The following is a 16,526-nucleotide window of genomic DNA, read 5'->3' on the forward strand; positions in this document are numbered from 1 at the left end:
TGTGACACTGAAACACTCAAGTCCAGCATCTAAACCCGTCGGGCCTCTACTTCCTATTTGTAACAGTTTACGTTTTTTTTTCCAATAGATCTTGATCGGGGCGATCATCGAGAAGAGTCCGGCAGATCTAGACGGGCGCTTACGGCCTGGTGATGAGCTGCTGTTCGTGGACGGGATCCCGGTGGTGGGGAAACCTCACAGATACGTCATTGACCTGATGCACGGGGCGGCACGAAACGGTCAGGTCAGCCTGGTCATCAGGAGGAGAGTACAGGCGGCAGGTGAGAAATCATGGATGGAGACAGGAGGGTTTAAGCTTTGGTGAGTTTGATAACCTCAAGTGGAGTGCGGTCATGTCTTGTCTTGATGTTTGTGCTTTCGTGTTACGCGGAGGAGACTGAGTGCTCAGTGAAGGGACTTCCCTGCAGCCCACCTCAAAGTGTTTGCAGCGGGCGACCAGCTCTAAATTTAGATTTCCCTCGCTTGCGCTTCAGGGCCTCCTGTGAACGCTTTTCCCAGGGAACAGTGAGTTCCAACATGACAACTTAAATAAAACTGTGATTTAAAATAAATCTGCGTGTTGTCGCTGGTGAGGTCAACATGTGGCATGAACGCTGGTGGTAGATATTTTTCTTTTCGTTCCCAAAATTCAATGAAAAGACCAAAACAAACAATGTGTGTTGCCATAAGCCTCAGTTAGATTCTTCATGGAGCTCAACCCACACTGCTGCACTGTGACATGATGCACGTGGGCTCTGCATCGTCCTGCTGCTGTAAATACACACTGCAGGTTTTTTATGAGATTTCTCAACCCTGCTCGGTCACTGAAAACATCTTTGGAAGGACACGGTTAATTCTTCACTCATCAGCTTTAAGAGTTGAACCACAGGCTGCTCACATCCCTGTTCGTCCCGTCTGGTTTCTCTCTCACCGCCACAGTTCAGTCCTGTAATGATTAATAAAACAGGATTTAATCAGAAAACTGAAGCAGTCATTTTGCATTCATTGAACTGAAGCCTCACCAAAAACTCTCCATCGCTCTTTCTTGTTTCTTCTACAAGCTCATTCGCCTTTGAGTCTGCACACTGGGATGACACTTCCTCCTGTGAACTCCAGCCCCCTGCATCCTCATTATTACCTCACACACACACACACACACACGCACACAAATGCATGCTCTGTTCTCACCAATCCACTTCTTCCCACTCTCTTTCGCCTTCTCTGTCAATTTCTGCTCACCAAAGGCTACTGTCTGACTCATGCCTGGCCTCTTCGTGGCCTTTACTTCCGTCCTAATTGTCTGGCTCCCACTGGCACTTTGCGAGGCGTCGGACTTCGCTCTCTGCTCTGAGCTCACACTTCCTCCTGCACCCAGCGCCCCACATTTCACAAATCATACTCTCTCTCTTTTTTTCCAGACTGTTTTCTCCCGTCATAAAATTACTGTTCATGTCAGTCATCGGTGTGAAGATGTCCTACGCGTCTTCATTTCATTAAACTGAATTTACAGTTTACATTTCCAACTGTTAAACTGCAGCAAATCGCAGCTCTGCCTCTCAGTGAGCCTTCAAAACAGCAACATGAGGTTTGATCTCGAAGCTGCTCTCACCCTGGATTGTCACGGTGCTGCATTTTAATGATGTGTTTTTTTATACCGAGGGGCGACTTTACTTTTTTTGTTGCGCTCTCCTGTGTTGTGTGTTTGCTTCTCGAGACGATGAGACTCAGCTCCAGCTCGTCCAGTTTTAGAGAATCTGAGAAGAAGTAAAAGCTCCCGCCTGTCAAATGAATTGTTTTCCTTGCACATTAAAAATTAGCTTTGGATTCTACTGAAGAAAAACCTATCTTACCACGTCTCCCTTCCTCTGGATGATTGCTGGGCCTGAGTTCTTATCCCACCTACCCCCCCCCTCCAGGTGAGCCCTGCCCGGAGAACGGCCGCAGCCCGGGCTCGGTCTCCACGCAGCACAGCTCCCCTCGCAGCGACTTCACGTACGGCAACAGCACCTGCACCAACCCGGCGCCCAACACCTGCACGGGCAACGTGGCATCTTCAGACGGGACGTCGACTCCCAACGCCCAACCCAGTGACGTCATCATCAACAGAAAGGAGAGCGAGGGCTTCGGCTTCGTCATCATCAGCTCGCTCAACCGGCCCGAGGCGGCCGCCGCTAACAGTGAGTCCTGTGATTGTTTCAGTGGGTTTTGATCAGTCATCATCTCTTCACTGTTTAACATCTGCCTCAAGGGCTAAACCTCACGTGAACCCTCTCAGACACATCTAAGATGACAAGCAGTCTATATATAGTGTCAGGATACATTTCAGTATGAGAAGAGGTCGCGACTCATTAAAAAGTGAAGCACCTCTATTTTATCTCCTGAATTATACACACCCGCCCACGACACGTCAGTCACACACATCTCTGCTGCTGCTGAGCATCAGTGCATCGCCCACACGCAGGAGAAAAAAAAAACCCAGGATGCCTTACATAAGCCTGGGGTGAATCGTAAAACCAGAGAGACAGAGACATATTCAGTCAGTCAGGGAGCGAGCGCTGTGTGAGCGCACACAAGTGTAATCCGCCAATCTGCTGCAGAGCGCGTCCTCACCTGCGGCGTTTGATTCCCCCCCCGACAGCTGTGCCCCACAAAATCGGCCGCATCATCGAGGGAAGCCCGGCCGACCGCTGCGGGAAGCTGAAGGTGGGAGACAGGATACTGGCGGTGAACAGCCAGTCCATCGTCAACATGCCCCACGCCGACATCGTCAAGCTGATCAAGGATGCAGGCCTCAGCGTCACCCTGAGGATCATACCGCAGGAAGGTGAGACAACACGTGCACACACACACACACACACACACACAGATACAGAGGAGGATCTGAAACTGCAGGACTTTGCGTTGACAGTGATTTATGAGAATAATTGAACTGACTCTGTTAAATCAAAGTTGGAACATAAGTTTTGCAAAATCTGATTCTTTTTAGATTAACTGACGGCTCACACTGATTCACGATTGGTTGAACGTATGTGTGGGTGGCACCTTGATACCATGGTTCCAAATGGCAGAGTTCAAATCCAGGATTTTTTGGCTTCACTTTTTTTAGAAGTGGGAGGAAGTGGAGACACGTAATCCATCTTTATTTACAGTCTATTATATAAACACATCCAAAGCAATGTTGGCTTTACAAAAAGTGCAAACTAACTTTTATTTGCTTGCAGGAAAACTTCTCGGAGTGACTTTATTATTTGCTTTGCTTTTTGCCAAAAAACTAAAACTGAACTAATCAGTATTTTATCTTAATGGTTCAAATGATCAAATGTAAAACATCGCTCATAGTGACAAACCCACAGTCCCGTGTTCTGCTGTTCCCCTTAGCTTCATATATGATTTTTTTTTTTTTAATTCTCATCCCAGAGATCAGCAACCCCCCATCGGCCCCCAGCTCAGAGAAGCAGAGCCCCATGGCCCAGCAGCACAGCCCTAAGACGCAGCCCAGCATCGTGGCCTCCGAGCCCAGCCCGGCAGCGACGGAACTCAACCCCTCCGTCAGCCAACCCAACCCCGTGCCCCATCAGAGCCCTGTGACCCAGCTGCCCGCCCCTCCACCGCAGACCTACACCCACGAGAGCAGGTGAGACGCAGGTTTGCACGGAGGCCGGGTTACAGAGCGTGACATCTCAAACAGTTCTAAAGAAACCTGTCTCATCCTGGTGCTGTGTTAAAGTGTCATGTTTTGATTTGCTGACACAGGGAAGCTTTTTTATAGACTCGCCCTCTATCTGTCTCTGGGGCAAAACACAGTTGAGGGAGTCACTTTCATCACTCTGCCCCCATTCTCTCTCACCTTACTTCCCTTTTTTTTTGCTGCGGTTCTTTCCCCTCTTTCTCAAACTTGCGTCTTTTTCATTCTCCCTCTCTCACCAGTTTGTTGTATAACATCACTTAACTCTAAATTATTTAACACAGATTGCTTCTTTTATTGACATCAGAAAACTGAATACTTGAACAGACAGAAACCTTCTTTAAGATAAATGTATTTCACATGCACTTGTTACTTGTCCCATCTGCTAACATGGAGATGGCAGGGTTGATGATCTTTACTGTAGCAAAACCACCAGGGGGAGATCAAGATAAGTCTAGATTGATGGTTGTCAAACAAGCCAACACTAGAATTACCTCTGACAGTAATAGGAATCCTCACGGACGTTCCTCCTTCCCTTCATTGGTCTGTTAGTTACAGATCAGAAGTGAAGGCGAGGCAGGACGTCAAACCAGACATCCGACAGCCGCCGTTCACGGATTACCGACAGCCGCCGGTGGACTACCGGCACCCACCTGTGGCGGACTACCGGCAGCCGCCCACGTTGGACTACAGACACCCGCCGCTGCTCGACTACAGACAGCTCGCTGCGGACACCAGGCAGTTCATGCCTGATTACAGAATGCCGCCAGTTCAGGTGAGGATGTTGTGGTAAATGTGTTACTGGACTCTGCAGGTCCTCTCCTCTCTATGAAGCTCATAGTTCTAGTTTTACCCTTTAAGTTCAGTCTCTCTTTTCTCATCAGCGTTGTCAGCGCCCCCTGCTGGACAGACAGTGTAATCATTAATCGGTTTTTAAATTACCTCTAACGTATTTTCCGTCTTTCACTGTTAGGTGGTATTTCAACATTTATGCCAAAAGCTTCTGAGCTGAGCTGATATCTGCCGATGCGAACATTCTGCTGATGCGTCAGTCCGCCTCTGCTGTTGTCATAATTTATACAGCATTCAAATTTTAATCTTTGTTCCAAGTTCAAGGCTTTTCAACAAACTGTCATAGATTTTCATTGTGAATTCAAGTGCTCATATAAAAGTTATCATTGACTATTTCACACTGAGCTTATTTATCCATGACCTCATTGTTCGTATGTACGTGTCTCTCAGCTCGGTATCTTCTGTTGAGTGTAATCACATCTCACCCTCCTCTCAGCTCACACAGGACTTCGACTTCTTCACGGTGGAGCTGGACAAAAGTGTGAAGGGCTTCGGTTTCAGCATCCGTGGAGGGCGGGAGTACAAGATGGACCTGTTTGTCCTACGACTGGCAGAGGACGGACCGGCCATCCGCAACGGGAGGATGAGGGTGGGTGTTGATGACGTTACGTCTTTTTTAAGAAAGCCTCCACACCCTCCTTTTTTCGGAGGTTAAGCTGCTTTCGATCTTTGTGGATTACATGGCAGACGCTCACTGTAATTGTCTGATGTTATCAAAGCTGCGAGAGCAACTTCTCACTGCCTGTTAAGAAAATAATCTGCCAGAATAGCTCAGAGATGGTTTGTCCTTTTGTTGTTTTTCAGAAGTTTGTCTCCTCCCAGAAGTTCCTAAAACTCAGTGCGTTTAGTAACAGATAATATTCAGAAAGATAAAGAAAGATAACGTGTTTAAGTGGGACGACTTCAATTCTGCTTTGATGTTTGCATATCTGCACGATTCTCTCTCAAGACGAAGTTGCGAATGCGTTTGAAAGAACAGACACAAGTTTTCAGATTTTCTCAGGACGTACTAAAAAATTAAAAAGAAAAATCACACAAAGCACACAACTTTTAAATTCCCCTCATTTGCTCCATGTGCTTCACTGCCAGGAACATAAACTACAAATTCTACAGTAGCTTTTCTCTGTTTGTCGATGCCGATTTAATCCTGCAGCCGCTGTCGTCTTCTGCTTCCTTTTTCTCTTTACTTGTATGTTCCCCCATATTTACGTCTGCGGCTCCGATAGCCCAAGTCTGCTCTACATTCCTTATCTGTAATGAACCTGTAAGATAATGTGTGGGAAATGCCCCCAGGAGAGATATTAGGAGGAGGAGGAGGAGAAGGAGAAAATCTATCTTCAGCTTCACTTCAAATCAGAAAAGAAGCTGCCAAGACATCTGATCAGTGGTGAAAGAAACAGAAAATCCTAAATCCTACTCAAAGTAAAGTCAGAAGTATATTTATCAAAATGTATCCCATATATGTACATGACAATATTCAATTATTTAAGTTATCACTGATAATTATTATCGTTTGACTATTTTACAGGAATCAAAACAGGTATTTTTTTTCAGATTTGGAAAATACTGGTTTAATCTTTAAGGGAGACAAAGTCTGCTCATATTCATGTTCATGAATTTAATTTGAGTTATTGTTTATTTACTGTTTACATGCTCTGAAAAAACATAATGTAATATCTTGTAAAATATGCACTCGTATGTCATTCTGAAAAATCTAAATTTCAAAAGCAAATCTTTCAAATAGATAAATTGGAACGTCACTCAGCACAACTACGCCAAGGACCAACAATTCCTCCTGTAGCTTTTGCGAAATCCTGCTGTCTGGCAAATGCAGACAAAAATCTAAAAGTACTACGCAGAGGTACTATATTTGGTGTGGTTTTTTTTTTTAGTGTTTCAAAAGTTCAAGGTTGTACCTGAGTAAATGTACAGAGCTGCTCTCGATGAACGGCTCAGATACAGAATCTCAACGCTGAGTCTTGAGCAGATTCCAGAACAAGGTGCAGCGAGCACTTTGATCTCTCCTCCGACATCCCTCAACCCTGTGTGTGTGTGTGTGTGGGGGGGGATCAGTCTGTATTTAACTTAAGTACATGTGAGCCACTGGTTAGAAAGCACCTGACACGTCTGTCACTTTGGATCTGAGCGCTGCTCTGACACGTAGGTGCTGAAAGCCAAAAACCCACTTGTGATACAGTCGCTCTGACGCGTTGAGTTCAGTCCAAATCATTTCTCCTCAACAGGTTCTTCGTCACATCTTCAAAAAAAATTTAATTTGGCCCGAGCTGCCACAAAGTAATCAAAGCAGAGGAGCACTAACAAATTCTAACAAGCTTCAAGTGCCACATTGAATAGTTTAGGAAGATTGAGTGAAGTGATTGGTTGTTACACATCATCGTTGAGTAGATCTAATTACCCCTCTAAGCTTTAAGATCGGCATTCACAAGTCGTCCAGCCAACTTTATTAAAGATGAAAATGGAGTCCGCTCTCCTCGGCTGTTACGAGGTGAGGATTAACGAGCGACCCGTCTTCCCCCCCACCTCTGAACACACCACTGTAACGACACCTAATGACTCCCCCTGTCTTGACTCCAGTCCGCTCCTGACTTTCAAATTAGCCCGTCCATTACCGCGGGTGCTTCTCCATTTTCTTAGCGTAATTGGCCCGGAACGTTTGGTCCCTTTCCCCGTGAATCCTCCCCCCGTTAGTCAACCCCAAGGGGGGGAGTCACCTGTCAAGAGTCTGGAGGGAGGGATGACACTTGACTCGTCCTTCTGTACGTCGGGTAGAGTTTACAAAAAACATAGAAACACTCCAGCTCATGTTTTTACGTTTGCAGCTAACTGAGCTCTTGTGGTCATGTGTGCAGGATATTAGAATTCATCAGGGCGTCTTAATATGTTTCTTAGCAGCTCCTCGGAAAAGGATCCACCATAATTCCATCCAAATGACATGTCGGAATTACCGCTGAAGTTAATTATAACTGACGGCAGTTCATGACGAGTAATGCTTATTAATGCTCGCAGAGGCTCATGGGAAAGCAAATGAATTATAGATCCATATTGATCTTTATAAATCATTGACGTCCGCAATAAAAGAAGCTTGTTAATTTTCTATTTCGTACGTTCTGCTCCACTGTAATTGGTTCCTTCCTCGGTTCGCAAACAGCTTCATTAATTTGCTCATCTCACTGGTGGCCCTGTGTACTTCCCCGAGAGGCTCATGCAACAAGATGGCAGCTAATACAGATGTAATGTTATTAATTGGGTGTTTCTGTCAGTCACACCTTGCTCAAAGGAGTCAGGCGACAGTTTAAAGGACCAGTGGTGGTGGATTTAGGAGGAATGTGAAATAATATTCACAATGATGTTTCTATTAGATTATTATCACCTGAAACTTTCTACTTTCTACAGTAGCCCAGAGTGGACAAACCAAAGGGGCCTTGCAAACTGCGTCTTTATCCGTCTTATCCTGCCGGCTTTGTCAAACTGTTTCCACAAAGTTATAAAAACTAAAAATGTCTTTTCTCTCTGACAGAGGTTTAAAACTGTCCCCCGCTTACTCACATCCAGGTCGGGGATCAAATCATTGAGATCAATGGAGAGAGCACCCGCGACATGACGCACGCCAGAGCCATCGAGCTGATCAAGTCCGGAGGTCGGCGTGTTCGTCTTCTCCTAAAGAGAGGGACAGGGCAGGTCCCAGAGTACGGTTAGTACCAGAAACCTGAGGCAACTGTCTTTGTCCTGAGGATCATGTCTTTTAACTCTTAGACTATTCACTGTCTGTCTAATATCACTCTATAACAACATTATTCTAGCATGTAACTGATATAACTTCTCTTTATATGCTCATTGTATTCTGTATCTAATTATATGTCTTTTCTATCTGGACTAACACTAGTTTATCTTCTGTCCATTTCAGTGATCTATCACTAATTGATTGGTCTAGGTTGTTACTTCCCCTTCTATAGGAATGGTATCTTCCAGTCTCTCCATGTGCATGAAAAGTGACAAGCATGGCTCCCCCTATTTCTTCCTAATGGGCCACTCTAAAGACACGGTTTGTGACCATACCAATGTTTTACTCTGCACTTTAACCCTGGAGTTCTGTGCTGTGGTTTTGTTGTGTGTGTTGCTGTGTCGGTGTAAACACCTGTTCAAGATGCACTTTCATTTCAAAACAGTGTTTTATGACCTTGGACGCCTCTGACGGTTGAAGATTTTTGCCTTTCCGCTTTCGGATTTCTCTCCGAGCTGCAGGATGTTGTAAAAATCTCCTGTCTTGACTGGAAGATAAATCAGCAGCTACCTGCAGCCCCACAGATAGAGCAAATCGAGCGTTCGCCCTGAGTCAGCCGGAGGAGATGAACGTAAAATATCGGGGACGATTATTTACCCTGTGAAATTTCCGCGTAGCTCGAATTGAGCCTGGAAGGGGACGTTTATTTCTGTGACACTGCGAGTAATAAAACTCTAATGCGTCACTCACTCCTCTTGCATCCTCCCACTCATGGGAAAGCCATTTTAGGGAGGAACACGACGGCACTAGAGCCCAAAGTGACACATGTTCATGAGCGATTGGCTTCGGAGTCCTTAAGCACAGGAAACAAAGGGTGATGTCGTCTCCCCGCGTTTGCTCCTTTTTTCTCAACCTCCTTCCGGCGTGAGATTTAATTTCTCTGCGTGGACTGTTTCTGTTCTTTTTGCCTTGAGGAGGCTGTGAAATGTGCACGCGGGGAGTCTCACTGTGGTCATCCAGGAGACACAGCGCTCCATCATCACAAATCTTTTGTGATGTTTAGGCAGCCTCCGAGTACAAGCAGTATTTTTAACCCACACGCTCCATTCTGCTCTGTTCTGTTCCGTGTGGGCTTGATTCAGCATTTCATCACTCGTAGTTTACAGGCACTTTATTTGCATACTGGAAGGTTAAGCAAATCATCTATGGAGATTAATTAGGCCATTTAAAACATTAGCATAATAATGTTCAAGGGAGCGAGTAATTTTTGTTTCACGTTCTTGCGCTGCGCTTTCCAGGAACGACTAAAAGCGAAACAAAGAACAGTGTTTGCATAAAAGAACACGGCTGTGTGCATGTGCATGGCTGTGATCGCGTGTGCCTTGTCTTTGTGTTGCATTGTGTGAGGTTTTGTGTCTGTCTGGTGTGAGATCTGAACCTGAAGGGCGCATATTTATCAAAGTCCTTCTGTTTACACTAAACGCTGCTGTAAAGCCGACCTGGGAGAAGAACTTCGACACCACATCAAACTGACACGACAGCAAACTATTGAGTGACATAAAATAATTAATTACAGCCGCACACAGTGATACATTCTGTTGGGCTCCGTGGTCTCGCCCCCTCAATGAACTGAAACACAACTGAACCCTGGATATTACCCATGAGCCCCGGCTTCCTGAGCAGAGCTGATCTACAGTTCAGCTTTAGTTTTCAACTTAACAGACATACGGGGTGAGGATTCTCATTTTTCTTTAATCGTCTGTTTGATTACTGTGGTCGATTAAAGATGAAAGATATATTTATAATTAAATGAATCTTTACTTTAAGGCGATGACTCTCCTCTGGGTCAAACAACTCCAAAAAACACCAGATCATAAACTTCCCATAATGCAACTTTCATCTTTGTACCCGCCGAGTAAACATCTGTCTAACTCCAGGCCTGAAGTTTGTGATGCTGTCGATGTTACTTGATTCATTTCCTCAGACTTCAGAGGCTCTTTTAAAGCAACACTAGATATTACATATATATATTTCAGACATTACAGTATCTCTGTGATTTGTAATATTCTGTCATTCTCCTTTAACATATGGAATTAAAACCAAACAGCCTCTTTATGAGTGAAAACCTCAGAAACCGTAAAAAGAAAAGTTACTCTCAACTAACTGAAGACACATTCTAAGGTGAGTATTTTTAAATCTGTTTGCAAGAGGCCATAACCTGGTCTTTCATCACACCGGGGCACCGCGACATTCAGCTGCACACGACCTGCCCAGACACAAAGTTAGCGTGAAGCCGGTCGAGCGTGTTGGAGCATTTGGCAGATAAACACTCAGATGTTTCCCTCGGGAGTCGGTGAAGTGCAAACAGGGAGTAAAAGAGGAGCGAATATTGGAGTTGCGTTCATCAGGTCGACACAAACACGACTCCAGATGAATCAATGAGAACAGTTCAACAGCTTTTAATGAGGATATTTAGGTGTTAGGTTAAAGTTAGTGTCTGCTGAGCTGAAGTGACCCCAAAAAAATCAGTTCCTGCAGCTTTAAGGAGGCACAGACGTAACATGAAGGTAGCAGCTAATGTTTTATAAAGTCCAGCATGATCTAATGTCCCTCACTGTGCAGGACAGAAGCTCCTGTGTTCTTACAATGACCAGGTTCTCTTGTTTCTCCCCCTCAGTCCTGTATCTAATCTGCTCACTCGCTGCCATGAGAGCCTCTTTATAATTGGGCCTCGCGGCGCTGGTGTAGTTAGCCCTCGCCTCTGCCCTCTGCCCAGCCCACTGAAAGTGACTGATGGCCGGGACTCATCAGTGCAGAAGCGGAAGCTAACAGTCCGTGAGAGTGGACGAGCGAGCTGCAGATTCACTGCAGCTGGATACACTCCTCTTCAGGCCTCAGAGAGAGAGAGAGAGGGGCACTTGGCCCCTGAGGTTTTTCATTCTCACTAAAGCACCACCCTATTGGGCACATCATCCATTTCATTAAACCTGTTTTCGATTTTCCGCCAAGGTCTTAGATTGGCCGAGGCTTTAAAGAGAGCTATGGGAGGCAGATAGATGTTGTCTAAAAGTAGAGCCGCCCTGTGACACGCTCTGAAGTAGGTTGCTGTGCTGCGCTGATATTTACTTTAATGCTTTTAGCTTGTAGAATAGGAATGATTGCTGTGGTGATTATTTTGGTTTTGATTTAGTGTTTGTGTTTGGTTATGCAGTGGCGTGCATGCAAGCTTTCCAATTGAACTTGTGCATGTGTGTGTGTGTGTGTGTGTGTGTTTTTGTGTGGCTTTCGTATTATTGACTGAGTGTGTGTGTGTTCCAGACAATGCTGCCCCATGGGATGCTCACCCTTCAGCCTCCCCAAGCCTGTCGGAAGTAGCCCCTCCCATCGACAGCCTTTCCATGTCATCGCCTTCATCTCATCTGGCCCCGGCCCCCGACCCACCTCACCTGCTGCCTCTGGACGTCCCTCGAGACGCGGTGGCACGAGACGGCCGGACGGAGCGTTCGAAGAGCCCCCAGAAGGCCGAGCTGCTAAATCCAGATCCGATCGGCCAGGGGAGGAGAGCGGCTTCAACCGGCGGCAGCGGCAGAGCGAAGAAAGAGGGTGGCAGGTCCTCCCACAAGGGGCACAGGGTGCAGCCCACTACTGAGGGGGAAGGGGGCAGAGAGGGGCTGAGTGGGGAGCCCAAAGCTTCCAGGAGCACCAGGGGGAGGTCCAAGGAGAGACATACTGGGGATAACAGAGAATCTACCCACTCTCCCAGCTGCTCCAAGCTCCCACACACTAACGGGAACAGCAGAGAAGACGTGGAGCGTTACGGTGTTGGGTGGCAGCAGCAGGTGGAGGCAGAGCAGTGCAAGCCCAGGCCCAGGGAGCGCAGCCTGGGAGAGAGCCGGCCCGGCCTGCCCAACAAGAGCACCAGCAGCGGCAGCGTAGCAGGGAGGAAGGTCACGGTCTCTCCTGGGCCCTGGAAGATCCCTGGATCAGACAAGCTGCCCAGCACGCTGCGCACGGGCACGTCCACGCTGAGCAGATAACACCGCAGCTCCTGCAGGAGACAGTGGCCACACTCATCTGAGCTAATCCACCACATCTGGATGAATCCACCATCCTCACACCCTCCTGTGCTTCTTTATCCCCCCCCCACTTACTCCTGTTCTCCCATGAGTCGAAACCACGGGGCGGGCGGGCGGGGGGGGGGGGGGGGGGGGGCAGGGTGATCTGGACCACGTGTTTTTAGAAGTTTATTTATGATACTGTACTCTAAATTATTTTGAGAAATATTTTACACCCACCACCTTAAGAACTGGTAAATCATCCACTTTTAAAAATATATGGAAGAGCAAGTAGAATGTGTGTGAAGTGTGGCGAGGGGGGGGAAATCATTCTGGGGGGTGGGGGGGTACAGACTTTGAAAAACTCCTCCCTGAACGTAACTTGGGGACAAACATGCAAATATAAAACAACTTGACAGGAAGCAACTGTCGGGTGCCGTTGGATTTTTTTTATATCTCTTCACAGCGGAGTCTATTTTATGAAACAGAATGTGCAGAAGAAGGTTTGCCTGTTTTTGACGTGAGCGAATGGAACAAAGCGTGACAGCGGAGATGATACTCATCAACAGAACTTTGCCTTAACAGAGACTGTGTGGGCCTGAATCTGTCTTGAATACTCTATCAGATGATTATAGACATAGATATATTATAATGAATATGAATATGTGGGATCATTTTTGTAAATAAGATCATCTTTAAGCGAGCGGAACCTTACAGCTGAGCCGACGGAAATTACAGTCCTGGATTTTACGAGCAGACCAGCGAGACACGGACCAGAACTTTCACCACGTCGACGCCCCCCCCCCGCTTCTACAAGGCCTACACTTGGAAACAGTTCGGCGAGGGGGTCGTCTCCATCCGCCGTCTTCTCATTTCTGTGCTCAACGAACAAAGCAATCCACAGCGGTGGCGTCCGGTCGGATGCTGAGAGAAGTAGAGGCAGAGTGCCTTAGACTGACAGAGAGGTCATAAAGGTTCAACTCCCAAACACTTGAGAAGGTTCAACACAGGCTGCTATACCAACACCAACTACAGAGTATAAACAAGAAACTGTATTTTTTACATACGCGAGTGTTGAGGTGAAATACATCATTTACTTCATGTGTGGAAATGAGTCCATTACCAGAGAACTTAACGCCCCGTGTTTGTGCTCGCAGTTCATTTTGGGTCACTAGACTTTTCATTACTGATTTCTTAATGAGGTCTGACAACAGTCATTTCCATGAATTATCGTTTATACAACGTGGAATAATTAAATGTCAGCTCGTGCCAGAGCTCCGCACCCAAACCAAACAGAATCAGTACAATCTGATATTGAGTCATCCAAGAGTCCTGTCAAACAGGCCCTGATTTTAAAAATGAAACATTTCTATTTGGGCCGAGACGAGGCTGCACTTGTGTAATCATCACAATATGATGAGCTTTCAGTGACTGTGTCCACACTGTGTGTTATTCCCTGTACGTGTTAATTTTATTATCGTTCCGTTTTTATTTTTACACAATAACCTGACAATTGACCGCCTTCCATCGCTCGATTCTTTCGGGAAACAATGGCCGCTGGATTTCAGACTAACAGCTGAGCTGTCATTTCTTAGCAGCGAAGTTTTCTAAAATGACAACTTGTCGCCTGGAGGCTTCATCCGCTCCACAAGTTTTGGGGATGTGACGTCTCGTTCATCTTTGTGTCCAGTGTACGGCTGATTGGTTGGAGAGTATTTGAACAGCAGGACAAAACTGCACATTTAGACCATGCTACTTTAAGCATGCTCACAGGTAGTAAACCTTTCAAACCTGCTGTTTCTACCACTCACTGCTGCTAAGCTATGATTGAATCCCTGTGTGGGGGAGGGGGTTCAGTGAACAATGTACAAATCGTCTCCCGTCATCTGAATCTTTTTAACTGAAGTTTCCGAGCAGTCAAACAAGCCAACATTGAAGAGAAAATCATTTTATTGCATAATACCAGAGCAAATGTTTCCTCTCCTTCCTCTGCAGCGAGAAGGTCCAACAGCGTTCGGATAATGAGAGAGCGAAGGGAGAATAGTCATTATGTTTGCCACTGTAATCCGTAATTACACGAGGACTAAGCAGACTGACTTTAAAGCACAATCGCACACAGTAAGTTTGGGATATATGAATTATTATGTCACAGAAAATCATCAGCCAGGCACAGACGGCACCGCCCCCTCAGTCACAAAACAAGCCCCGACCCTGAGTTTTCCACTTTGTCAGACTAAAGGTAGAAATCGCTGCCTGTGAACTGTGTCCTCCTGGGCTGCTGCTTTATTTTCTGACCTCTGTTTTGAAGCAGAAAACAAACATACATGCATTTTTTTTTTTTTTTTTTGGCTCAGCCTTTGCACAAGTCACTGCTCTCTCCATCCGAGCCGTCTCCATTGAACCAAATTGTCGGTAGTTTGCTCTGGAAAGCTGAAAGAACAAGAAACGAAGTGTGTGTTGAGGGAAGAAAAAAAAAAACGGCACAGGCTGCACCATAAACTCTCAAACAGCTCAGCATCACTGTGTAGTGTAATGGCATCGTGTAAACCCCCGAACAAATATCTCTATAAATATGACTCTGTGTACTATTGACAGTCACAAAGAGTGTAAGTGGAGCAATTATTTTTATGAAATGCAACGCTATGGATATATTAACTTTTGCAAAAATCTTGTTTACCTGTAAGATATTCTGAAACGGTGTCAAAAATAAAAGAAAATCTTGACACAACATGGAAGATTCATTGAGGAGATGCTGCTGTGTGATTTATTACGGTTGCCTGGTTTCGGTAAAGCACATGTTACATGGGTAACACTTGACTTTAAAACCAAATACACTGTTTGTTATGTACAGAACTGTTTCCAGAGCATGAATATCCTCACACTGCTTCTTCTTCCTCTGCAGTGTCTCTGTTTGGCCACACAGGGGCGGTCTGATGGCGAAGTACAATACTGCAGAAAATACTTTCACAGACTCAGGTCCTGATTGTATATGTTACTCAAGTGTGTGTTTCCTGTAGATTTTTATATTTATATAATTACTGACCAGGTTCTTGTCAACTTCGAGGCTTGAATAAAAGATCTCAGGGCTTTAGAGCTTGTGTGCACATCAGCCAAGTCTCCACTAGAGGTCAGCATAGTCTAGGTTTATATTATCATGCATCTGCTTAGTTTCATAATTTTTTTTCAATTTATATAAAGTTATTAGTCAGACTCTTATAAAATTGTTCAGGGATTTTTATAAATTACACAACTTCACACATTCTGTAATAAAGGGGATAATACATTTGAAGCAGCTTTAGAAAGGTCACTAGTGTTCACACTTCCTCTTGTGGTTTTCTGGTAAATGCACATCCTGGGACCTCCTGTGACATCCTGTGACATCCTGTCCCCATGACACTACAGTTGGCATCTTTGTGCATTTAAGAGTAGATTTGACACCTCAGTATGAGCCCACTTCTTCTTTTTTTTCTGATTTTGTGAAGGAAACGTTGAATATACTCACAAGCTTAAAGAAGACATCCATGCACGTGTGGAGACGATGCAGGGTACAGCGAGACGAACGATAACACGCTCCCCTGCAGAGGTAGCGCAGGTCGGGTGCTTGTACTATCACTCCTGAGCTGTGTGTCTCGAGTCCAGGCCTCGACACACAGAGGAAGCAGTGCAGGGCTGAAGAACCACCTTTGACATGTTAATGAAACGGCACACGGTCTCTCACATTTTACAGATTGTTGGGCTCAAATGCTCAGAGATGGAGAGTTGAGATAAACAGTGTGTTATGTTTTGTGTAAGCTTCACAAAAGTCTGTTTACCAGTTTGACTCACAGCTCTCTCTCTCTCTCTCTCACACACACACACACTGTTGTAATTGGCAGTAGACATGACTCAGATTTTCTCGGCAGTATCTGATGGACTGCTTCACCTCCTCCGCTGACTTCTCTCCCTCACTGAAGAGCTTCATGTTATCAGCAAAACAACTGCACTGCTGAGGAAACACAAGATGAACTCACTGTGCTGCGAATTAACAAAGTACATTTACTTCATTTACTTAAGCATCTGTACTAAGTAGATTTATTTTCAGGTAATTTCATATATCCGTACCTTCTACTGCTATATCTGTGTTTTAATACAACAAGAAACAAACTATTTTTAATATATTTGTATGCCTGTAAGATTAGAATCCTGAAAAACA

General features: G+C 45.5%; 1 protein-coding gene across 14 annotated transcripts in view; it reads left to right on the forward strand.

The window, feature by feature from the left end:
• The window catches only part of magi2a (membrane associated guanylate kinase, WW and PDZ domain containing 2a), a 163,570-nt gene extending 148,490 nt beyond the window's left edge, over positions 1-15,080 (forward strand). For 8 of the 14 annotated variants that reach the window (XM_069519499.1, XM_069519497.1, XM_069519501.1 and 5 more), the window contains 8 exons: positions 89-281; positions 1,917-2,177; positions 2,639-2,824; positions 3,418-3,634; positions 4,238-4,460; positions 4,974-5,126; positions 8,111-8,249; positions 11,598-15,080. In XM_069519499.1, coding sequence (XP_069375600.1) covers positions 89-281; positions 1,917-2,177; positions 2,639-2,824; positions 3,418-3,634; positions 4,238-4,460; positions 4,974-5,126; positions 8,111-8,249; positions 11,598-12,316 — 2,091 coding nt within the window. In that variant the 3' untranslated portion in view covers positions 12,317-15,080. Of the gene's footprint in view, positions 1-88; positions 282-1,916; positions 2,178-2,638; positions 2,825-3,417; positions 3,635-4,237; positions 4,461-4,973; positions 5,127-8,110; positions 8,250-8,462; positions 8,601-11,597 lie in introns of all 14 variants that reach the window. The other 6 variants (XM_069519506.1, XM_069519509.1, XM_069519498.1 and 3 more) reach the window with 4 other exon arrangements.
• Positions 15,081-16,526: the final 1,446 nt, after the last annotated feature.

This window comes from Paralichthys olivaceus, chromosome 23 (genome assembly GCF_024713975.1).
Source record: "Paralichthys olivaceus isolate ysfri-2021 chromosome 23, ASM2471397v2, whole genome shotgun sequence".
NCBI lineage: Eukaryota > Metazoa > Chordata > Actinopteri > Pleuronectiformes > Paralichthyidae > Paralichthys > Paralichthys olivaceus.